Below are 24517 nucleotides of genomic sequence, written 5' to 3'. Positions count from 1 at the left end.
AAAAACTTTTTGGGGATGAAAACGTCAAATCTTCACCAAGGCCAACTATCCAGACTGGTCCTACGTGGGCCAGAAAAAAGCCACGAAAGTCCCCAAATAGGAGTTCCATCACAGAAAGGAAAAGGAAAGAGGGGAAGGGGATCAAGTTGATTCCAAGCCAAAGGCCAGGCGGAACAACTCTGTCTTACAGGCCCTGCGGAAAGAAATCAGATCCTGCAGGGCCCTGGTCTCATGAGACAGAGCGTTCCACCATGCCGGAGCCAGTGTTGAAAAGGCCCTGGTTCTGGCTGAGGCTAATCTGACTTCCTTAGGGCCCGGGACCTCTAGGGTGTTGCTATTTATGGACCTTAAGGTCCTCCGTGGGGCATACCAGGAGAGGCGGTGAGCTGACCTTTCACTACTATTCAATCCCCGTGAACATGAAATGGCAATTAAGAGCTTTTAAGGGGCAAATTTAAAGGCATTAAACAATCCCAGGCCCATAAAAACAGGAACACGTATTCCTTAAAAAATAAAAAAACAGATTCTGATTTTTAAACCTAAGCAACTGCCGAAAGTAAAATGGCCGAGAGGTGGCGCTGTGACACCAGCTAACCCTGGGTGCATTTGCTGCTAGGGCCTCAAGCGGGAGAGGGCCTCTCCTTGATGGAAAAGGTAGCAGATGTACCTCTGTTGCCAGCTGCCAGCTTTTCATTATAATCTTGTCTTTCTCTAGAGAGAGACCGCAAGCCAAAGAAGCTGCACATCTGAGATTTAAAACAGCAACTTCAAAAGAAACAACCCTTTGACACAAGTGATGTAATGAGGGTGGAAGATTATTCCTCTGAGATGCAGGATGCAATAAACAAAATAAAAATAAATATTGGTAGCCAGGAACCACGGGATCTTTCTCTGCCTCAAGCTGTTGAGTGAACAAAATCCAGGGGATAAAGAAAATGTGAATAATCATGGAATCTGGTAGGAGATTAGCAAGAAAGTCCAATGAGCTCAGTGCTCGCTCTCATCACCACTGAGGCTGATGAAACCACCCAACCCTCTGGTGTTAGTCCCTCCTATCTTGAAATCAGAGGCAGCTTACCTCAGATACTCCATTTCTGGCTCTGTATATAGTGGTATTGGTGTCCATTCACTTGCCAGATTACACGAAGATAGGTCCCTGCCCTGAGGAGCTTGCAGTCTAAAAACCGACACAGGTGAAAGATTATTATTCACATGGGTAGTGGTCATCGACAGCAAAAGTAAAGAGACCCCTGACCATTAGGTCCAGTCGTGACTGACTCTGGGGTTGCGGCACTCATCTCGCTTTATTGGCCGAGGGAGCCGGCGTACAGTTTCCGGGTCATGTGGCCAGCATGACCAAGCCTCTTCTGGCGAACCAGAGCAGCGCATGGTAACACCGTTTACCTTCCTGCCGGAGTGGTACCTATTTATCTACTTGCACTTTTGACGTGCTTTCGGACTGCTAGGTTGGCAGGAGCAGGGACAGAGCAGCAGGAGCTCACCCCGTCGCGGGGATTCGAACCGCCGACCTTCTGATCGGCAAGTCCTAGGCTCTGTGGTTTAACCCACAGCGTCACCCTTTTGTAGAATCATGGTGTTGGATGAGGCCTTGTCATTCAGCCTTGCTGCTTCAGTGCGGGACATGAACATACCTACTCCTTTCTAAAGCCACTTCTGTTAGAGGGTATTCTAAATATTCTGGGCTCATTTAGTCCAAACTATCCGTATCGGGTAAGAACTGTAGTTTATGTAAAATATGCAGGGATTTATGATATGCAAAATGAACCATGGAAAGAGAAGAAGGGAAGTCACTGATATTTTAAGGTTGTTTAAAGGAGTATTCTAAATTATAAAACAGAAAATTTAATTAAAATGATAAAGAACTGTCTCTAGCCAAAACATAGCTAAACTAAGCAGAACACACCCTGCAAAGTCCCACCAAAATATTTAAAGGTCATGCAATCAACACGCCACAAAGAAACTAACCAGTAAAAAAATCACTAGAAAGAAACCCAGTTTTGTTCCTTTATGTCTTTTGTACACTTTTACACAAATCCATATAATTCATATAAATTCATGGGCTGTCTGCTGCCCAATAAATAATTTTTGTTTGCTTAGGCTGCTTCCAGAATGTGGCAGCTAGGCTGGTGACTGGGAGTGGCCGCCAAGACATTTTAACTGGATCTTCATTGGCTCCCAGTACGTTTCCGAGCACAATTCAAAGTGTTGGTGCTAACCTTTAAAGCTCTAAACAGCCTCGGTCCAATATACCGTATTTTTCGCCCCCTAGGGCGCACCGGCCCATAGGGCGCACCTAGTTTTTTTTGGGGGGGGGGAAATAAAGGGAAAAAAATTATTTCCCCCCCAGGTGCAGGGCTGGGGCCGAGCTTCCTCCGACCCCAGCCCCCAGAACAGGCTGCTGTCCGCAAGCCATGGGAGAGCTGTGCGACTTCGCGCAGCTCTCCCACGGTTAGTGGAGAGCTGAGCGAAGCCCGAAGCCTGGGGTGTGCTGAGCTCAGCGCGCCCCAAGCTTCTGGGTGCAGGCAAGCTCTCCCACGGCTTGCGGATAGCTTCCTGAAGCCTGGAGAGTGAGAGGGGTCTGTGCGCAGGATTCGGTGCTTCAGGCTTCAGCGAAAGCCTGCATTCGCCCCATAGGACGCACACACGTTTCCCCTTCATTTTTGGAGGGGGAAGAGTGCATCCTATAGGGCGAAAAATACGGTATCTGAAGTCCAGTATACCTGAAGGAGCATCTCCACCCCCATCATCCAGCTCCGAGGGCCTTCTTCTGGCAGTTCCCTCGCTGTGAGAAGTGAGGTTACAGGGAACCAGGCAGAGGGCCTTCTCGGTAGTGGCACCTGCCCTGTAGAACGCCCTCCCAGCAGATGTCAAGGCAATAAACAACTATTTTACTTTTAAAAGACAACTGTTTAGGTTAGTTTTTAATGTCTGATGCTGTATTGTTTTTAATATTTGTTTGGAAGCCACCCAGAGTGGCTGGGGAAACCCAGCAGGATGGGCGGGGTATAAATAATAAATTATTATTATTATTATTCATAAATTACTGATTGTGACACGAGGCATCTTTGGCCTTGGGGGAAAGTTTATATTTTGTTTACATTTCAGCAGCACGTAACTGAACCACGGGACCTGCTCCCAAAGGAGCCAGTGACTAAGAGAGGGATGCGGGTGGCTCTGTGGGTTAAACCACAGAGCCTAGGATCAGAAGGTGGGCGGTTCGAATCCCCGCTCGTTGCTCAGTCCCTGCTCCTGCCAACCTAGCAGTTTGAAAGCACGTCAAAGTGCAAGTACTGCTCCGGCGGGAAGGTAAACGGTGTTTCTGTGCGTTGCTCTGGTTTGCCAGAAGCGGCTTAGTCATGCTGGCCACATGACCCCGGAAGCTGTACGTCGGCTCCATTGGCCAATAAAGCAAGATGAGCGCCACAACCCCAGAGTCGGCCATGACTGGACCTAATGGTCAGGGGTCCCTTTACCTTTAAGAGAGGAATGGACAAATTCGGGGGCGGGGCCGGGAAGCTATCAATGGCTACTAGCCATGATGACTATGCTCTGCCTCATTGGTCTTGGGCTGCGATGCGTCTGAATGCCAGTTGCTGGAAACCACAGGAGGGGAGAGGGTTTCCTACAGGGACCTGGGTGACAACTGTGACAACAGGATGCTGTGCTAAGATTGGCCTGATCCAGTAGGCTCTTATTTTGTTTGCAGCAGAGTCTGTTGTTGTTTCCTGACAGTGTGTTAATTGGGGATCTGATAATGGGTGGTGATTTCATGTTTTGTATACATGGGGGGGGGGGCAGTGGCGTAGTGTGGGGGGTGCAGGGGGGGCCGGCCGCACCGGGCGCAACATCTGGGGGTTAGGGTTAGGGGGCGCAAATCCACGGGTTAGGGGGCGCAAATCCACGGGTTAGGGGGCGCAAATGACTTGCCTTGCCCCGGGTGCTGACAACCCACGCTACGCCACTGGGGGGGGGGGGGCAAAAGTGGCCTCCAGGTTCAGTGATTGGCATTCCCCTGTCTGAAATCTCGGAGACCTGGAGCCAAACCACGTAGGTAATTGCTGGACCAATGGTGACCTGACTCAGAAGAAAGCAGCTTCCTATGTTCCTAAGGGAAAAAAAGGTAATAAAATCTTGTATCGTCACTCAAGTGCTGCAAAAAAAATAAGAAGAATCTTCCTATTTCCATGTCAGCAAAAGTAGGAAAAACAACCTGATCTTCATTTGAGCTGCCTAGTCTTGGAGCCTGCTGTTACATCAGGGGCCTCTTAGTGAGTCAATTACTCCCATTAATCACAGAACCTTAAGGAAAGAATCTATAATTATTACATGATGTTTTTTAATAAAGCCATGGTGGAGGCTGTGAGCTGAGGCAAGCTGTTTATTTACCATTTCGAGCATATCTTGACCCAAAGGCTGAGGACTTGAGATTGGTCGCTGAAAATACTCTTCTGAGTGGAGTATTTCGCTTGACAAAGGGATGGCTCTCTCCCCCTAGAGTTCGTCTTCACTGGTCAACTCATTCTTTTGACAAATGCTTATGCCTCCATTATGTAGGAACATAAGAACAGCCCTCCTGCAACAGACCAAAAGGCCCATCTACTCCAGCTTCCTGTTTCTTCAGAGCTCAGCCAGATGGCTTCAGGGAGCTAGCAAGCAGGAAGCCCACGGTTGTTTTGTCACTCTTGATGTTGCTGCAGGACTGTTCTTGCTTCTGGGATCTGTTCTTAGGAATGATCATGGTTAAGGAACCATGTCCACAGAATGGGGCCATCCTGAGAATCTGAAATGTGAGTTGTCCTCCCGTGTCACAGGAAGCATAAAACCATATTTGCCTGGTGTGACATAGTCCAGGTTCACATATAAACCCATAGCTGAGATCAAGCAAGGCAACAACAAGCTTCTGAGATAGCTCAGTTGGTAGAGCTTGAGACTCTGAATTCCAGGGTTTTGAGTTCAAGCCCATGTTGGGTAAAAGATTTCTGCATTGCAAGGGGTTGGATTAGATGGTCCTAGTGGTCCCTCCAATTCTACATTTCATTGATTCTTATTTTCCTTAACAAACTATAATGAATAAACCATAGTTGAGATACTGGCCTGGATTCACATGTAAGACTCACTCACTAAAGTTGATTTAAACCAGGGTTTACTGTTATGTGCAAACCAGGTCGTAGTTGCTAAGAGGTGAGGCCCAGTCAACCTAGATTAGACAACAAGCCGACCGCCAGCCTATGTGTGTATAGCTGTGCACCCCTGTTTATTTACATACGCGAAGATTTAGGAGACATTGCCGATTATTTATTACAAATATACTAATAGTACAATCCTATGAAGGCCTACTCAGAAGTTAGTCCTATTTAGTTAAAGGCTTGCCAACAAAGGTCCGTATAGTTAAAGCCATGGTTTTCCCAGTAGTGATGTATGGAAGTGAGAGCTGGACCATAAAGAAGACTGATCGCCGAAGAATTGATGCTTTTGAAATATGGTGCTGAAGGAGACTCTTGAGAGTCCCATGGACTGCAAGAAGATCAAATGTATCCATTCTTAAGGAAATCAGCCCTGAGTGGTTACTGGAAGGTCAGATCCTGAAGCTGAGGCTCCAATACTTTGGCCACCTCATGAGAAGAGAAGACTCCCTGGAAAAGACCCTGATGTTGGGAAAGATGGAGGGCACAAGGAGAAGGGGACGACAGAGGACGAGATGGTTGGACAGTGTTCTCGAAGCTACCAGCATGAGTCTGACCAAACTGCAGGAGGCAGTGGAAGACAGGAGTGCCTGGCATGCTCTGGTCCATGGGGTCATGAAGAGTCGGACACAACTAAATGACTAAACAACAACAAGTTAAAGGCTACTTGCTCCAAGGTGAATGTGTAGGATTGCAGCCTAAAGGCTGTCCTGAATTTCCACCATGGCTAGAGTCAAAAAAGAGCAGAGAAACAAACTTATTTTGTTGGGAAATCCAGAAATCTAGACGAACTCAGGACTGACCTGGGAGAAATCTATGAACACTCTTTCTCCTTGGGTATCTCTTTAAGGAACACTTTTCTAGGCTGCTGTAGCTGGGCAGCTCTAGAAATCCCTTGTTAGTTCCTAAAAGCAGCCTTGCTGACCATTCTTAACATTTGTGTTTGAGCGTTTGGCCACTTCCTATATTTGCCCAGAGGTCTTCGTTTTCTGCTTACACCAGTTGCCATGGAACCAAGGTACCCTCGTCACAATGACGCTAAGGCGGAATGTCCTGTTTCTAACTGAAAGTGGCCATTTTGGTGGTGGTGACTAATGCCAGGCAAATGTAGGATCAGGCTGTCTTTCTCTATGTGAATCATCCGCCTTCCCCACAAATTGAGGTTTTTCTACAACAAGAAGAGGCAGCTCTTTGTCACTCTAGCCTGTTCTTAGCTCCTATTTATAGTAATTAGAACATAAGATGCTGCCTTTTACAGTCAGGCCATTGGGTCAACCTAGGGTAGGACCCCTCCCCAAGCCCATGGGCCAAATTTGGCCCAGCATGGGTCACTGTTTGGCCATTTACTCCAAACCACGCCCACCAGGCTGGCTTTCAGGTGTTTGGGATGCACAGCACAAAGGAAGCTGTCCTCTGTGCGTGCACAACAGCCGTTTCAAATAAACATTCACATTGTGAGGAAGCCCAAAGTGAGCGGGGCTTAAGTTTTCCAGCTGGATTGAAGCTGGTCTGAAGGGAAAACACACACATCCGACAACAGTATTAGTCAAGAAAGTACAGGACCGATGTGGACTGTGGCAAGCACCGTGTGAATGTGGCTTGAAAAACTAGCCGTGAGCAGCACACTGGGTGTGGGGTCTGTTATGTACAGAAGTCCTCACCCTGGGCCAGCAGGGGGGATACTGTAGATAGTCTTCACTCAGGTCCACATATGCAAATAAGGGATTGAAAGTGACGTTCAGTGATTGGATAGTTACAGAAAGTGGTTACTGTTGCATTGTAGTGGAGCTGTGTATAAGCAGGCTGGCTGAACCCTTCAGTTCAGTTCTGTTCTGGCCTGTGAATGAACAAGAGCTGTTTGAAGAATCGCTGTGTCGTCTGATATGTTCACCCACAACCTAACAGGGTCAGTGGTAGTGTGAACACACCCTTGGTTGGCAGTGCCTGTCATTGGCTCTGCGGTGCCCCCTGCTGTTGGCCTCCTTGCTTTCCGCCCTATCAGGTCACCTGCCACCACTGCTTCCTACGCAGTTAAGGGTTTGCACACCGCCAAGGCCGTTTGCTAAGCATACTGCCTGCCTGCCATGAGCAACTGCCCAGGAACTGAGGCCCTCCCCGAATTACCTGCACCTTCTTGGCCAAAGACAAAAGGTAGACCCCCAGCCAGGGATGCGGGAGGAGTGGGGGGTGATGGCGATGATGGGAAGCCTTTGAAAGGTGGCCCTCCCGCTGCATCAGATGAGCGGAGGCATCCTGCAGCTTCTGCTGCTCCATGTTTTATTCAGGCAGGCTCAGCCCTGGGCTGCGCTTTCGCTTCCTGAGAGCAGAGATAAAGTAGGCCAAACGCCCTGCCGCGGGAATACTCCCTTCCCATCTGCTTGCTGGCTTCAAACAATTGAACCTCACCAGTCTGGGCCGCTGCCGCTGCTGTGCACTGAATTATCCCTCCTGGATAGGCTGCAGAGGGAGTCTTAGGGGGCTGGAGAATTGCTGCGTCGGTGGAAAGAAGCTCCTAGCTTATAGGCTTACAATATCAGGGTTTCCCCATCTGTCAGGGAAATGAAAGATTTGTCCTAAAACTTAGGTCAGAGCCACACCAAACATTTCAAGCACATGGGATCCCCCCCACCCCTGCAAGGAAACCTGGGAACTGAGGTTTGTTAAGGGTGCTGGGAATTGTAGCACTGCTGAGGGGCAAACTATAGTTCCCAATGTTGTTTATGTGTGAAAGCCATATGCGTTTCATGTGCTTTCATGGTATGGTGTGTATGGTGTGTATAGACCTTCATTGGCTCCCAGTACGTTTCCGAGCACAATTCAAAGTGTTGGTGCTGACCTTTAAAGCCCTAAACGGTCTCGGTCCAGTATATCTGAAGGAGCGTCTCCACCCCCATCGTTCTGCCCGGACACTGAGGTCCAGCTCCGAGGGCCTTCTGGTGGTTCCCTCACTGCAAGAGGCCAAGTTACAGGGAACCAGGCAGAGGGCCTTCTCGGTTGTGGTGCCCGCCCAGTGGAACGCTCTCCCACCAGATGTCAAAGCGATAAACAACTACCTGACATTCAGAAGACATCTGAAGGCAGCCCTGTTCAGGGAAGTTTTTAATGTGTGATATTTTAGTGTATTTTTCATCTTTGTTGGAAGCCGCCCAGAGTGGCTGGGGAAACCCAGCCAGATGGGCGGGATACAAATAATAAATTATTATTATTATATCCTTAGTCTGCAAAAGGAGAACCCAGCAGTATTCAGTTGCTGTTCTCAAGGTGTCATTGGGCAAATGGGATATTTGGCCTGGGCTCTGGCCATGGAAGAAGCTTCTGTTTCAAAGGGCTTGGAAAAGCAGGTGCCTGTATGGCTAGAAAACTGTATGCCTTTTAAAATGTTACCATGGCCTGGTATATGTTTCTACCCTAAGCTCTGATCTTTTCTGAATTAAGCTATAATATGAAGAAAATAAGTTTCGCCTTCCTTGTCTCTGTTGCCAGTGCTGTAGTTTCTTGTCCAAAATCCCCACATCCCGGTGGCTTCGTCAGATTAACAATTCATTTTGTACTCAGGGCTGAGGTGGAGTTGCTATCAGTAAACTGAATCTTTAAAAAGCCCTGCAACTTTACTAGTTCCCAAAGTGGGATAAGCAAGAGGCCTACCTCTTGAGCTGGTCTTTAACTGGGAAGCATAGCCTGAGATGGCAGAAAGCCACAACCCCACAGCTGTTTCACCCCTCTGGGACAACTACCCTGTAACATCATAGAATTATAGAACTGTGTAAAGTTGGAAGGGATCCTGAGGGTCATCTCTTCCGTTAAGAGTTTGGGTGTAATCCTTGACGCCTCCCTTTCCATGGAGGCGCAAGTTTCAGCAACAGCCAAGGCGACATTTTTCCACCTTTGCCGCATCAAGCAGTTGGTCCCTTACCTTTCCCGCCCCGACCTGGCCACAGTGATCCATGCGACGGTCATCTCCAGGCTTGACTACTGTAATTCGCTCTACGCAGGGCTGCCCTTGAAGCTGTCCCAGAAACTCCAGCGGGTGCAGAATGCTGCAGCGAGGCTCCTCACGGGGTCTCTGCCATGGGAGCATATTCACCCAGTGCTTTTCAAGCTGCACTGGCTCCCGGTGGAGTACAGGGTCAGATTTAAGGTGCTGCTTTTGACCTTTAAAGCCCTTCACGGCCTAGGACCCTCATACCTATGGGACCGCCTCACCATGTATGCCCCACGGAGAGCCTCAAGGTCCATAAATAACAACACCCTAGTGGTCCCAGGCCCTAAGGAAGTTAGATTGGCCTCAACCAGAGCCAGGGCCTTTTCAACTCTGGCTCCGGCCTGGTGGAACGCTCTGCCTCATGAGACCAGGGCCCTGCAGGATCTGATTTCTTTCCGCAGGGCCTGTAAGACAGAGTTGTTCCGCCTGGCCTTTGGCTTGGAGCCAATTTGATTCCCTCCCTCCCTCCCTTTCTTTTTTCTTTTCCTTCTCCTCCTGCGATGAGGCTACATTTTAATATTTTAATGTTCCATTATTTTAATGTTGTATTTTACTTTTGTTTTTAAGTTGTAATCATTCATCTTGTTTTTATTATTGCTTGTAAGCCGCTCTGAGCCCAGCCTTGGCTGGGGAGGGCGGGGTATAAATAAAAAATTATTATTATTATTATTATTATTATTATTATTATTATTATTATTATGTCCAACCCCCATCAGTGCAGGAATCACAGCTAACGAATCCCTGACAGATGGCCACCCAACGTCTGTTTTAAAACACTCCAACGAAGGAGAGTCTGCCACCTTCCAAGGTACCGTATTTTTCGCTCTATAGGACGCACTTTTTCCTCTCCAAAAATTAAGGGGAAATGTGTGTGTGTCCTATGGAGTGAATGCAAGCTCCTTGGCTTCAGCAAAAGGAACCCGAAGCCTTCAGAGCGCAGTGCGAGTTCCCGCTGCACTCCAAAGGCTTCAGGTGGCTATCACTGAAGCCTGGAGAGCGAGAGGGGTTGGTGCGCACCAACCCCTCTCGCTCTCCAGGCTTCAGTGATAGCCACCTGAAGCCTTTGGAGTGCAGCGGGAACTTGCACTGCGCTCTGAAGGCTTCGGGTTCCTTTTGCTGAAGCCGGGAGAGCAAGACTCTCCTGGCTTCAGCAGAGAGGGAGAGCTGCGCAGCGCCCCTTCAGCGAAGCGGGAGAAGAAATGGAAGGGGCTCTGTTTCTCCTGCCGCTTCGCAAAAGGGGTGCTGAGCAGAGAGGGGGAGAATTTTCCCCCCCCCGTTCTCCCCCTCCTATGGTATGGTGCGTCCTATAGAGCGAAAAATACGGTAGTCCGTTCCACTTTCAAACAGCTCTTGCCGCCAGAAAGTTCTTCCTGGTATTTAGTTGGAATCTCCTTCCTTGTCATTTGAACCCATCGTTTCGGGTCCTACCTTCCAGAGCCGCAGAAAACAAGCGAGCTCCATCTCTCATTTGACAGCTCTTCAAATATTTGAAGATAGCTATCATATCATCTCTCGGTCGTCTCTTATCCGGGCTAATCATACCCAACTGCCTCAGCCGTTCCTCACAAGGCATGGTTTCCACAATCCCTCATCGACACAGCAACAACACCACCACACGCACGCAAGAGAACCTGGGACCAAGGATGGTTTATTGTCGATAACCAGGCAGAAACAGAACTCAGTGGCGCCTTAGAGAACCTGAAGAAAAACATCGTCCCTGGCTGCCCTCAGCGAAATGCAGGCTTCCTTCCAAACTCCTTCCTGGTCCGTCGTGCCCCTTGTCAAGAGCTGGTTTGTGAACTCTGGTGCCATCCCTTGTGAGATTCTGGGTGGGTTCATGCTTTTGTGCTGACATCTCCGAGGGCACCTGTGCGAGGCAGGGAGGTCACGCCCCGGCCCACCTCCCACAGAGAGAGCTGTCCCAGCCACCCGGCCCATTGGGGACAGCCAACGTTGCCCAATTGGTAGGAGTCGTCTCAGTCCCAGCCGGAGCGGAACGCCCTCATTGGCTCAGGCTACGGCAGAGGGCGGAGCTACTGCGGACTAGCAGAAAGGGGCTTGATGTCGCGGGTCTTCATGTAGGAGAGGAGCTGCTCAGGGATTTCTGCCAGGACGTCCTTTGCCAGGCGTGCCATGCTCAACACGTGGTTCCCAGAATGGTCCACGTAATCCCGGAATGGCACAAACTGGGTGGAAAGAGAGAGAACATAGCTGTCAACTTACAGATTTGAAAATAAGGGACCAGCAGCCTCAAAAATAAGGGATCAGCAGCCAAAATAAGGGATTTTCAGAACGCAGGTATGTTCAACTTCTGAGCCCCTCCGAGCCAAAGGCAGAAAGCCCAGCCAGCAGCCAAATGAAGCCTAAAGTGTTCCCACAGCGCAGCAACCCGGCAGAGGGGATGCAGCAAGGAAAACCACCGTCACCTCTCCGCTGGGAAGCGCTGAGCAAAGGCGAGTCCTCAGGCAACGCAGCCGATTTGATTGGCACAAGGCATGCAAGCTCCACCCCCCAGTCGTACTTAGACTTCTTATTGAGTGAGCAGTGCAGCCAAGCAGCACAGTTGGAGCCTCCCTCCTCCCTGGCCGGCAGGGAGGGAGGGAGAGGAGCTGCTTCCTTTGAAACCCGGGGAATTTAAGGGACATCCTCAATAATAATGACTGGGATAAGAGACTTTCCCACCAAATAAGGGACAGTTGACAGCTATGAGAGAGAAGGGGGTAGGTGCTTGGCCAGATCCTGCCCCACCCTCCAAAAAGCCTCCCACCCTTTGGCATCGCTGATCCATCCATGCTCTCTGGAAAAGAGTTACCTGCACAATGTCTCTCTCAGCATAGCGCCCCCTGGAGGAGACTCGCACTTCATCTCCGTCCAGCTCTTCCATAGCTGAGGATCACACAAGAATGAATTACTGCTAAGGTTCGTTGCCATCCTCCTTGGGTTGCTGCCCAAGTACAGGGCACCTACGAAAGCACATCTTCCCTGCATGCAACCCAGCTCCACGAGGCCTAGTCATCGGCCTCGCAGCGTGGCCTTCGGTGGTGGCCCTCTCGCCGCTTTGTGCTTTGTGCAAAGTGCTGAAGCATAGCAAGCCACCGACTGTCACCCTGTCGGACCGGGTTGGTCCAGGTCCACCCAACACAATTCCCATCGTTGGCCCATCACACATCTTGGATCAGGGCAACACCTACCCAGAAAATCAGCCGGCCCTACTCCCACGATGATGATAGACATTGGCAAAGACGAGGCCTGTGGGGAGAACCGCATTGTCTGAGATGCATCCCACGTGCATAGCTGTCAACTTTCCCCTTTTTTAAAGGGAAATCCTATTCATAATAAGGGAATTTCCCTTTAAAAAAGGGAAACGTTGACAGCTATGCCCACATGGTGTTTAGTCTTGCAGATCCAGATCAAGGCCACAAGGAGCCCTGGGCTAATCTAAATCCACACATTTGCAGCTGTGTATGCACACGCAGGTGGCGCTGTGGGTTAAACCACAGAACCTAGGACTTGCCAATCAGAAGGTCGGCGGTTCGAATCCCCGCAACGGGGTGAGCTCCCGTTGTTCGGTTCCTGCTCCTGCCAACCTAGCAGTTCGAAAGCACATCAAAGTGCAAGTAGATAAATAGATACCGCTCCGGCGGGAAGGTAAACGGCGTTTCCGTGCGATGCTCTGGTTTGCCAGAAGCGGCTTAGTCATGCTGGCCACATGACCCGGAAACTACGCCGGCTCCCTTGGCCAATAAAGCGAGATGAGCTCTGCAACCCCAGAGTCGATCACGATTGAACCTAATGGTCAGGGGTTCCTTTACCTTTACCTTTATGCACACATGGATAAAAACAGTGGACATAGCCTACGTATCTTGGCTGCAAAGCTATTTACCCCTCAGCACAGCAGGGCCGTGCTGGGACCTCTCAGCCTCATTCTGCCGGCGGTTAATGCCCGCACCATCGTTTATGTAAAGAAGGCCTTTTTATGGGGTTTGGGCAATGAGGAAGCCTGTGTTGACCACTTTATTGCAAATTCAATCGAGAAGGCGGTGAGGGCAGGTGGAGACCACCGGTTTCTTCCAGAAGGCACTTAAGGTGACATTGGGATCTGCTGGTGACCAGCTTTCATGCCTCCCCTTAAGTCTTGAGGGTGTTCCCTTTCTTCCCCACCCCTCTCCCAGCATGGAAAGGGAGAGTTTGGACTCACGCTGACAATGGCTTCCTTGGTTTGCAGCATGTCAGAGATGACTCCGTCCGTGATGATGAGCAGGACGTAATACTGGGACCCGTCAGTCTCCTGGGCCGCCAACCTGAGGAAGAGGGAGAGTTGAGAGGACCAAGACATGCCTTGCTTCCCACCACACTATGGAGCTATGCCCACCAAGCAAACAGAGTTCTCAGCCGGAGAGTTGAAACAGAGGGCATCATTATTACAGTGGTACTTTGGGTTACAGACGCTTCCGGTTACAGACGCTTCAGGTCTGTAGGAGGAGGGAATGATTGTCTTCATGTCCTGCTTCTGATTGGCTACTGTGGGAAGAGTGATACAGTGGTACCTTGGGTTACAGACGCTTCAGGTTACAGACTCCGCTAACCCAGAAATAGTACCTTGGGTTAAGAACTTTGCTTCAGGATGAGAACAGAAATCGTGCTCCAGCGCAGTGGCAGCGGGAGGCCTCAGTAGCTAAAGTGGTAGCTCAGATTAAGAACAGTTTCAGGTTAAGAACGGACCTCCAGAACGAATTAAGTTCTATTATTATTATTATTATTATTATTATTATTATTATTATTATACCCCACCCATCTGGCTGGGTTTCCCAAGCCACTCTGGTCGGCTTGCAGCATATCTAAAAACATAACATCAAACGTTATAAACCTCCCGATACAGGGCTGCCTTCAGATGTCTTCTAAGAGTTGCATAATTCCTTATCTCCTTGACATCGGAAGTGAGGGTGTTCCACAGGGAGGGCGCCACTACCGAGAAGGTTTGGGTTGGCGGTTCCTCCACCTTTCTCTACCGCTGGTCCTCACTGGTTCAAATCGCGCTGCTTGGATCAGCCGGGGAAAGGGGGATGTTCCCTAAGGTGCCACTGAAAACATGCAAGCCCTGGAGCCAGACTGGGCTCCTTTGAAGACAGAGATGACTTGGGTCTGGGTATTGCAACAACTGCGTCTTGGAAAGACCAACTCAGCGATGTTCTGCCCCCAGCCCAATGCAAGGCTCCCGAGAGGCAGGACCTTGTTCAGCATGCGATGCTTTTCCAGTGCCCACTTACCGTGCCACCTGGTTGATGACTGGCGCAAAGTTGGTGGGTCCGTATAGCTGCACTGTGCGTAAGCTGTGGAAATAAGATTCCAGCACTCCCTCAATGCCCTCGCAGCTGGGGTTGTCTGGGTTGTGATTCTAAGGAAAGAACAGCGCCGTTCTTAATGGACTACACAGATCTTATAGGAAGGGAGGTACATGGATATTTTTTGCCAAGGTAACCCCAACAACAGCAGCCAGTAACAGGTGAACCCAAAGCCGAGATCTGCAAGATAGCATCTGGTGGTTCTCTGGCTCAGCCACCTAGTTCCTACCACCGCCGGGCTATACCAGTGTAGCTCCCTAATCCTGGCTTAGCTAGAGCTAAGACCAGTGGACCTTAAGTGAGGATATTAATAGACAGGTTGTTAAATTGTTTTTATATGCAACAACAGCAGCAAGAGTATTCTTGGCCCAGAAATGGAAGCAAGAAGAAATACCGACGAAAGAAGAATGGCGGACAAAATTAATGGACTACACAGAATTGGATAAAATGACAAGAAGGATTCGAAACCTGCAGGACCAGAGATTTGCAGGAGATTGGAGGAAATATACGAATTATCTGAAGAGCAACTGTAATCAACAAATTACCGTATTTTTCGCCCTATAGGACGCACTTTCCCCCCTCCAAAAATGAAGGGGAAATGTGTGTGCGTCCTATGGGGCGAATGCAGGCTTTCGCTGAAGCCTGGAGAGTGAGAGGGGTCGGTGAGCACCGACCCCTCTCGCTCTCCAGGCTTCAGGAAGTTAACTGCAAGCCCTGGCAGCCCGGCGGGAGGTCCCATGGGCTCCCCAGGCTTGCGGATAGCAGCCTGCAACCCAAAGCCTGGGGCAGGGGTCGGGGGAAGCTTGGGCTTCCCCCGCCCCAGCCTGGGGGAAAAATAATTTTTCTTCTTTATTCCCCCCCCCCAAAAAAAAACTTGGTGCGCCCTATGGGCCGGTGCGCCCTATAGGGTGAAAAATACAGTATGCTAGTAGAACTACAAGAAGTTTTGTAAGGAGAAATATATGAAACATTGCAAAGAAGAGTGACGTTAGTTATGATATTTAAATGTAATAGTGAAAGTAAGAAATGTAAATTAAGTTCAGAGATTGGAAAATTTTCATATGTGATTGATGGAAGTAAAAAATAAATTGTACAAGATATAAAAGTATGTTTAATAATTGTTGAAAATGATATGCTAATATATATATATAGAGAGAGAGAGAGACCAGTGGACCTTATGCCAGGATAAGCCCTGAAAGTGGCAAGGATTGGACCAGGCAGGTGGAACTTATGTTGGACCCTAACTCTGAGCTTTTCCACACTTCTGCTGGTTCCATGCCTAGAAAGTGCCTTCTGGGCACCAGTCCGAGTGGATTTGCATTTGCCCAGCACCTCCCCCCCCCCCCGGAGAACACTCTATTTACCGCTGAATCAGAACAAATGGCAAACCGCTGGTTTTCCCAAGGAGAGAGCGTCAGGGCAAAGGGAGGTGGGGATGCAGTGGCGTAGCGTGGGGGGTGCAGGGGGGCCGGCCGCACCGGGCGCAACATCTGGGGGGGGGGCGCTCGCTCGCACTCGCAGCTCTCTGCCCCTACCTGGCTCACTCACTCTCTCTCTCACTGCAGTGCTGGCTGTGCGAATCCGATCCGAGCCGCCGGGTCACCGCCCACTGTGGAGGGGAGGGTGCCAGGCGTGCGGTGCGGTGCGGAGAGAGAGCGAGAGACTATCTGGGGGAGGGACAGTGCAGTGGGGGGGGGCACAAATTACTTGCCTTGCCCCGGGTGCTGACAACCCACGCTACGCCACTGTGTGGATGAGCCCCTTTTCAGCTTCGAACTAATCAATAGGATGGCATTCAAAACTCTTATTTCAAAGGCTTGCTTTCCCTCTATCGGGCTTAGGACAGCTCAGCCGACAGCAATCCCAGCGCCAGAGTTTGGATGGGCTGTGCTTTATTGAAGACAGTGCAAATTGGGCTCACTTCCCTATTTATGATGTGTGGTCCCCCCCCCCCCACCCTTAGCAGATAATCCTTGCCAGGTGTGAAACTAGGCTTTCTTTCACCGGGTTAAAGACCCAGTTTGGCGCCCCTGCCACACACAGGCTGGGAGACTCAATGGTGCCCCTCTGGAGGCTTCACCCAGGGCAAAATACCCGGCTTGCTCGCCTGTAGCTATGGCTGTCCTTGCACATTTAAGAAGTATTAGGAGGCATGAGGAATGGAGACTTTGTGTGCGTGTAAAAAAGTTAAGCTTCCCTCCCTCCCTCCCCACAATCTGGTTTTTGTGGTGTGCTAAAGAAGCTCGGTCACACGCATTTGTTGATACCTGTGGCATGTTTCATACTGTAAGCACTAAAAGCCATAGAAAACAGGCGGTGAGCAAAACAATATTAAGGATCCTTCCACCACTACTAAACTTTTAGAAAGGGGGGATTGAGGAACCTCTGTTGGAAGACAAACCCTGAGCTGGAAGACCTGCCCCACTAACCACAGAACAGTGAGCAAGGGGCTTCATTTATTTGGTGGAGAGGGACATGCGTCTATTCTGCACAATCCAGAGATAAAACTTGGCGTTGGAAACAGGTTAGAAGCCTGAGCCCTGGAGTTCTGCCACAAACTCATCGCTGCATCCCATCATCTGTGCTAGTCTTGAAAAGGAACGCAGCACTGACCAGTAACTGGAGCAAAGGAGAAGAAAAACGAAGCCAAGAGTTGGATGTGAACAGTTGGGTAACCATGGGATGCAGTTTAGGCAATTCACATCATAATACAAAGGGAGATACAGAGTGCGTTTCTTAAAAAGCTGGTTTGATGGATATCAACGTCCCTTATAAGGCTGCCTGCCGGTTTGTTGTTGAGTTGTAACATGTCTGTTACTTACAGCAGGGCAAAGGCTTCTGCAGTGGCTCAGAAGCGGAGTGTGTTGTGTGTTGCAGCGAATGTAGTTATTGGCAACAACCTTGAATCTTCTGACTCTTGCAGATCCACCAGGTGTCATTACAGAGAGCAAGCAGCAATGACTACACGCTCTGAATTTCTTTTTGGGGTCTATGTAATGGTAGCTCTCTAACTCTCCCTGCCCCACTCCGGAGGACCACCGCAAAGTTCCTAGGTCTCGGCAAATCATGTACTTAACCATGGTGCCGCCATCACTGATTTATGAAATTATTTGACAACATTTATATACTGTTTGAATGTACAAAAAAAAAAGCAAGGAGGGGAAAAAACAGCACCAAAACCCAAACACTTCTAAGTGGTTTTCAACAATATAAAATAAAACATCAAAATGATCCATACAAAATTGTTGTTGCTGTTGTTGATGGCATCCATCTTGGGAGATAATGGAGGTTCATTCTCAAAACCAGTACCGTATTAGGAATGTCAGGGGCCAAGCTGTGCTGAGAACGGCCTCTTTGACTAGCATATTTTAAAGGGAAAACTATATATTATGAAAATCCAGAGTCCCAGGCTGGTAAATCTGGCTCTGGTTAAGACAGTCTTGATCTCCGTTGTCAGGGGGAAAAGGAAAGCACAAAACTAGGTACAAATGACTTGACTGTTCCAAAGTCTTTCCGCAAACCACCTCAACAAAGCTCACTGACCATTAATGGTCCATGGAGCTCAGCTTGTGAACTTCTGGGGTATACAATGATCCAGGTAAGGTAAAGGTAAAGGGACCCTTGATCATTAAGTCCAGTCGTGGCCGACTCTGGGGTTGTGGTGCTCATCTCGCTTTACTGGCTGAGGGAGCCGGCGTACAGCATCCGGGTCATGTGGCCAGCATGACTAAGCCGCTTCTGGAGAACCAGAGCAGCGCACAGAAACACCATTTACCTTCTTGCCGGAGCTGTACCTATTTATCTGCTTGCACTTGGACGTGCTTTCGAACTGCTTTGTTGGCAGGAGCTGAGGCCAAACAACGGGAGCTCACCCCGTCGCAGGGATTCGAACCGCCGACCTTCTGATCAGCAAGTCCTAGGCTCTGTGGTTTGACCCACAGAGATTTCCCTAAAACCCGACTCCACAGGTATGCAAAAAACTGCCTCGTAAGTCAGGACAATGATCCCTCTAGCTCAGTTTTGCCCTTCCCGACTTGGCAGTATGTTTGCTACTCCAGATGCATGCAAATGGAGACACCAGGGATTGAATCTGGGGCCATACGCACAGCAGGCCCCTCTCACCATTGCAACTGGGGGGGGGGGGTTCCCACCTACCAAAGGGAACTGGTGGGACACCTTGCCGTCCGGCGGGACTTTGGCTCCGAAGCCATAGGCAGGGAAAAGCTTGTCGCTGTCGTAGTCTTGGATGATTTCTCCAACGGCCTTCAGAGCCATGGCGTAGGAGCTGAGCTGGTAGGGGCTCATGTAATGGAGGGAGGTGGGCTGGGAGGGAATCCCTGTGAAAAGGCATTTGGTCAGCCTCCAGAATCCCACAACCCCATTCCCCCAGAAATTCAGCCCCACGTCTTCCCACAGGCCGTACACACAGCATTCGCAAACCCATATCAAAAAGCCAGCAACCCTCCACCATCTTGGCTTGGCTTGGCTCCCTCCCTCCTCTGGGAATTCACAGAACCTTGGGTAGTTCTTCATACTTTCCTTCTTCTCCTCAACGGCACCTTGATTGGCCTAATACTTCCACTTCATTCTCCCACAGGTGAATTCCCCTCTTCCTTGACTCCTCAGACACTGGGACAATGGTATTTCTCTCCCCTCACCCTGTCCTGCGACCAATTCTGGTATAGAAGTGTGGAAGTTCTTTGCGGGAGGATTCCCACAGCCCCACATTTGAGAGCGGGGGCAGGCAACCCCACAGAGGTGGAAGGTTAAAGATCTGTCTTTAGCCCAAGGGTCCTCGGCTGCCTGGTTACCGGCAGCCTGGTTACCGGCAGCTAAACTCTCCCTCTGTTCCCATAGCGACTCATGGCTGTGCTGCACTCACCGTTGGAGGCGGTGAAATCAATGGCGACGGTGAAATTCAGCTGTGTCCTAAGGGGTGGGATGGAGGAGAGAGAGAAATGGATGCTGCCATTCTTGTGAGCCCCCCAAAACACCCTTAGCTGTGTTCATCCTCATAGGTTAATCCCACCAAAACCCTTCGGTCTCTTGCCGGTACCCCAAAGGCAGAGCCCCAACCTCAAAGGTCTCTGCCAGACCTCAGGCATGTCATCCTCTCAATGCTTCATGCGCTTGTCTTGTTCTGCCTTCCTGCCTAGGCCACCCTCCTCTAGTCTCCTCCTGGGTAATACCCGAGAAGATGTGAAGGCTGGCGTTGGTGCTTCAAGCTCTAAACAACTCAGAGACCAAATCTCTGAAGCACAGCCTCCTTCCCTACAGATCCTCTCAGGTGCTGAGAGGCAGTTGCTCTAGCTGGTAGTTCCCCTACCATCAGAGGCTTGGGCGTGGGAGTGGTGACCTGCGAGAGGGCCTTCTCCATGGTGGCCCCTAAGCTGTGGAACTCCCCGCACCTTCTTTGTACAGCTTTCGGAGAATGCTGAAGACGAACCTCTTTACCCTGGCTTTTGACGCTTGAGGTGTATAATTTTGGAAGATATTTTTGGATATATTTTTAGGATATATATTTCTGCAATGGTAAGTTGTTTTAAATGACTAATAATAATAATAATAATTTCATTATTTATACCCTGCCCATCTGCCTGGGTTTCCCCAGCCACTCTGGGTGGCTCCCAACAGAATAATAATAATAATAATAATAATAATAATAATAATAATTAATAAGTGATAAAACATCAAACATTAAAAGCTTCCCTAAACAGGGCTGCCTTCAGATGTCTTCTAAAAGTCAGATAGTTATTTATTTCCTTGACATCAGTTGGGAGGGTGTTCCACAGGGTGGGCGCCACTACCGAGAAGGCCCTCTGCCTGGTTCCTTGTAACCTCACTTCTTGCAGTGAGGGAACCGCCAGAAGGCCCTCAGAGCTGGACCTCAGTGTCCGGGCCAAATGATAGGGGTGGAGATGCTCCTTCAGGTATACTGGACTGAGGCTCTTTAGAGGCTTTAAAGGTCAGCACCAACACTTTGAATTGTGCTTGGAAACGTACTGGGAGCCAATGTAGGTCTTTCAGGACTTAATATCGTATTGCAAAGTGGCACTTGTAACCCACCCTGGGACCTTAGGGTGAAAGATGGGCACTCCATCCATCAATAACAGGGCAGCCAGCCCCTGGCCCTCCAGATTCAGGCCCCTAGGGAGGCACCCCAGCTTTTCAACCAACGCACCCGCCTCGAATGTAGTCGACAAAGGTGTATTCCGACTGCACTGCGAAGGACAGCAGCGTTACCTACCGGAAACAGAGAGACAGACAGAAAAACAACAACATGTGAATACGCATATAGTCAGAAAGGCAGCTTGGAGACTCTATTCTGTAGCAGCCTAAAGGTGCTTCTAGACTGTTGCTATTTCGGGAGGGGGATATGATCACATGCTGGCAAATTCAGGTTGCAGAATTGCGGTTGACCTTGCACAACAAGCTTGCTCCCCCCCGAAAAGATTGAGGGTATTTGTGATAGGGAAAATGCACCAGAACATTTGTGGGGTTGCCCTTCCATGTCTAAACTCCCCACTGCGTTCAACTCACGAGTCCTGCCAGTGGAAACCCACAGAAGGGTATCTGTCAGCTCAACGAGGCATTTCCCCCCCCAAAAAAAATTGGCTTGGGAAGGTCAGGGGAACCCACAGAACAGCCTGCGGGGCAGGAGGGGGGGGTAATAATTCAATCCGGCAACCAGAAAAGTTTGCGCTGGCAAAACATTTGCCATAGTGCTGAGCTGAATTTCTACCGATGTGTTTTCAATGCATGGTATGTGACACTGTTCACCCAGTGAGCAACTGTGTACACCGCTTTTGGAAATGTAAACAGGAAGTTGGTGATGGGGGGGGCGGATCTGGACCCTGGGGAAAGAGGGCTTTAAACCTCTGTCCACTCTGTGTGGTCCTGATCCAGATCAGCTTCCCCTGTGACCGGAAGGAAGGGCTGGTGGTACAGGTAGGAATTTTTTGTCCCGCCTCCCAAAATAACACAGGAATCTTAGCAACCCTCTCCAGTTCACCAGATCATCTATGCTCTGCAGCAGGTTAGGGTACCTACACTCCTCTAGATGTTGATGGACTCAAAGTCCCATCATCCCTGATCCACAGTGGTTGAGGACTGATGGGAGTTGTAGTCCAGCAACATCTGGAAAGCCATGAGATTTCCTACCCCCCGTCTTACAGGTTCAAGCCAAACCCTTTAGCAACTGGAGCTGGCGCTTAAAAATTCAAGGTGGGGGGGGGGGGGATAGGAGAAGAACATAACATTCCCCATACTTACTGTCCCAGAGTTAACGTATTTTTTCTTCTTGCATTTCTTCCTAGGATTTGAAACCTGGGGTTGAAACAGAAGAACAAGGAAAGGTGACTCTGTTGTCAACTCTCCAGCCACCATTTTGTCTCCCGTCACTAAAGTTGTATCCTTTGCAACTGTTATACTTCGTATTTGAGCCATTAGCATAACCTCAACTGAGCAGCTACACAGATTGTGGAATTGTAAGTATCAATCAAACAAAAAAAAAAACCAGTCTGGAAAGCCAAATCCAATCCCTTATACAAAGTAAAAAGCTATCCATATTTTCTTTTACCTACCAACGATCTTGGACACTATACAGTGGTACCTCGGGTTAAGAGCTTAATTTGTTCTGGAGGTCCGTTCTTAACGTGAAACAGTTCTTAACCTGAGGTACCACTTTAGCTAATGGGGCCTTCCGCTGCCGCTGCACGATTTCTGTTCTCATCCTGAAGCAAAGTTCTTCACCCGAGGTACTATTTCTGGGTTAGAGGAGTCTGTAACCTGAAGCGTCTGTAACCTGAAGCATCTGTAACCTGAGGTACCACTGTGGATGGTCCTGCCACTGGGCCTGGTTGATGACTAACTGCGGCAGGGCCTTTTTAGTGGTGGCTCCCCAATTGTGGAATGCCCTCCCTAGTGAGGTGTACCTGTCTCCATCATTATTAACTTGCATGAAGAACTTGAAAGTATTCCTGTTTCCCCCATGATCGTTGAATAGAATGGTGTTTCTAAGTGCAGTTGCTTCCAGAATGTTTTTAACTGAAACATATTTTTAGATATTTTTAACTGCAAATTTCTTTTAGCGTGTTTTAGCGGTTTCAGAATATTGCTGCTCCATTTTTATTTTTAAACGGTGCGTTTGCTTGCCACCCTGGGATCTGTGGGGAGGAAGGGCGGGATGCCAATCACTGTTGGCATCCATCTGTCTCGAGAGAGACAGCGGACGGCACCTCCAAGGTTGACTTGCTACATTAGCGTTATAAATTCAACAGCAGCAATAGTAAGTAATTTCAGACTAGCAATCACCAACTGACATTCTTTAGTCTTGCCCCTGGTTTCATTTCTGTCCAACTCATGGGTAGGCAGACTAAGGCCTAGGGGCCGGATCCGGCCCAATCGCCTTCTAAATCTGGCCCGCGGATGTGTTTTTACATAAATAGAATGTGTCCTTTTATTTAAAATGCATCTCTGGGTTATTTGTGGGGCCTTCCCGGTGTTTTTACATGAGTATAATGTGTGTTTTATTTAATTTATTTAATTTATTTTTATTAAAGATTTTCTTGATTTACAAAAGTCTTTGCAATGTCTCTCTCTCGTATTTTTTCCCCCATGTAACATTTTTACAAATCAGTTTCATTTGTTGAGACATTAGGAAGAAAAGGGGGAAAGAGGGGGAGGGGGTGTGAGATCGGGTGGCGATGTTTCTATTTTACTTACTATATGTGGGGTTTGGTGTCAGCATTGCTTGTGCAGGTTCTTTGCTGTTCACTTGTGTTCCTTTGGTGGTGAGAGAGGTTGGGGTTGGCCTAGGGTGTGGTTATTCATTTGTGGTTGGCTGTGGTGGTCTTTGTTTTCATGTGTGAATGGGGTGGGTGGGTGTTTTGGGTCAGCTTTTCTTTAAAATGCATCTCTGGGTTATTTGTGGGGCATAGGAATTCGTTCTTTTTTTTTTCTTCCCAAAATATAGTCCGGCCCCCCCATAAGGTCTGAGGGACAGTGGACTGGCCCCCTGCTGAAAAAGTTTGTTGAGAAAGGGGATGATGAGGCCCAAAGGAAGGATATCAGTTCCAAACTAGATATCTGGGATAGAAGCAACTGGGGTATGGCCCGAAGTTTGCTTGTAGTTTCCCTTAAGTCAGGCATAGGCAACCTCGGCCCTCCAGATGTTTTGGGACTACAATTCCCATCATCCCTGACTACTGGTTCTGTTAGCTAGGGATCATGGGAGTTGTAGTCCCAAAACACCTGGAGGGCTGAGGTTGCCTGTGCCTGACTTAAGGGAAAGCAAACGTGTTTTTCCGGGTTGCCGGAGAGGTTCTGAACGTCACATCTCTTTGGGGATCTTGTATGTAAAGCGATCTATAACTCAAAATCAAATCAAACCTTTATTGCTTATCCAAGAGCTATTGCCAACCTAAGAATAACAACAACAACATCACTCAAAATATAATGAAAACAGAGTAAGAAGAGTGCAGTGTCTGTTGCAGCATCTGATCCCATGTGGTATCCTGTATCTTTTGCAAGGAGAATAACTACAGAACTTTTGCTGTAACTCTCACTACCAAAATAAATAAATAAATAAATAAAACAAAGAAGGATCCTGCTCATTTACAATTCGACCCAACACTTTAGCAACAGAGCCACCAGTCCCCCTTCCTGCTTGACATCCTTCATCCACCTTCATTATTCTAAATCATGCTGGCAATCAATCATAGGGGATTTGGCTCATTCCTTTTTAATAGACAAAGCCACTACTAGAAATCAAAAGTGATCCTGTGGGTCTGGTTTGCCAGCAAAAGAAAAAGAGAGAGAGATGAGACCAGCACGTCCTCTCAGATCCAGTCACTTTCCTGCCGCAACCGTTTTTCGGTTTAAATTCCTGTCTAGGGCAATTATCCAAATTGCAGCGCAATACTGATTGTAATGTTTTTCCTTCTGGGGGGCTGGCAGGCAGCTTCCTCGAGCATCCCAACCCTCTTCTG

At 48.9% G+C, this 24517-nt stretch overlaps 2 protein-coding genes across 6 annotated transcripts in view; both read right to left on the bottom strand.

Annotated features, from left to right (window-relative positions):
• Positions 1–6190, bottom strand: part of BRPF1 (bromodomain and PHD finger containing 1) — a 43218-nt gene extending 37028 nt beyond the window's left edge. For both annotated transcript variants that reach the window (XM_083424688.1, XM_083424691.1), the window contains exons 1-2: positions 6008–6190; positions 1079–1177 (exon numbers count right to left, since the gene is read on the bottom strand). The gene's annotated coding sequence lies outside the window, so the exon portion shown is untranslated. The remainder of the gene's footprint in view (positions 1–1078; positions 1178–6007) is intronic.
• Positions 6191–10817: 4627 nt separating this feature from the next.
• Positions 10818–24517, bottom strand: part of CPNE9 (copine family member 9) — a 65141-nt gene continuing 51441 nt past the window's right edge. For all 4 annotated transcript variants that reach the window (XM_083425672.1, XM_083425671.1, XM_083425673.1 and 1 more), the window contains 9 exons: positions 21801–21854; positions 20710–20771; positions 19411–19457; positions 18684–18865; positions 14454–14581; positions 13385–13487; positions 12378–12435; positions 11999–12072; positions 10818–11372 (listed from right to left, as the gene is read on the bottom strand). In XM_083425672.1, coding sequence (XP_083281798.1) covers positions 11220–11372; positions 11999–12072; positions 12378–12435; positions 13385–13487; positions 14454–14581; positions 18684–18865; positions 19411–19457; positions 20710–20771; positions 21801–21854 — 861 coding nt within the window. In that variant the 3' untranslated portion in view covers positions 10818–11219. The remainder of the gene's footprint in view (positions 11373–11998; positions 12073–12377; positions 12436–13384; positions 13488–14453; positions 14582–18683; positions 18866–19410; positions 19458–20709; positions 20772–21800; positions 21855–24517) is intronic.

This window comes from Podarcis tiliguerta, assembly GCF_965153285.1.
Source record: "Podarcis tiliguerta genome assembly, chromosome: 2".
Classification (NCBI taxonomy): domain Eukaryota; kingdom Metazoa; phylum Chordata; class Lepidosauria; order Squamata; family Lacertidae; genus Podarcis; species Podarcis tiliguerta.
This window is presented reverse-complemented; position numbering and strand designations above follow the sequence as displayed.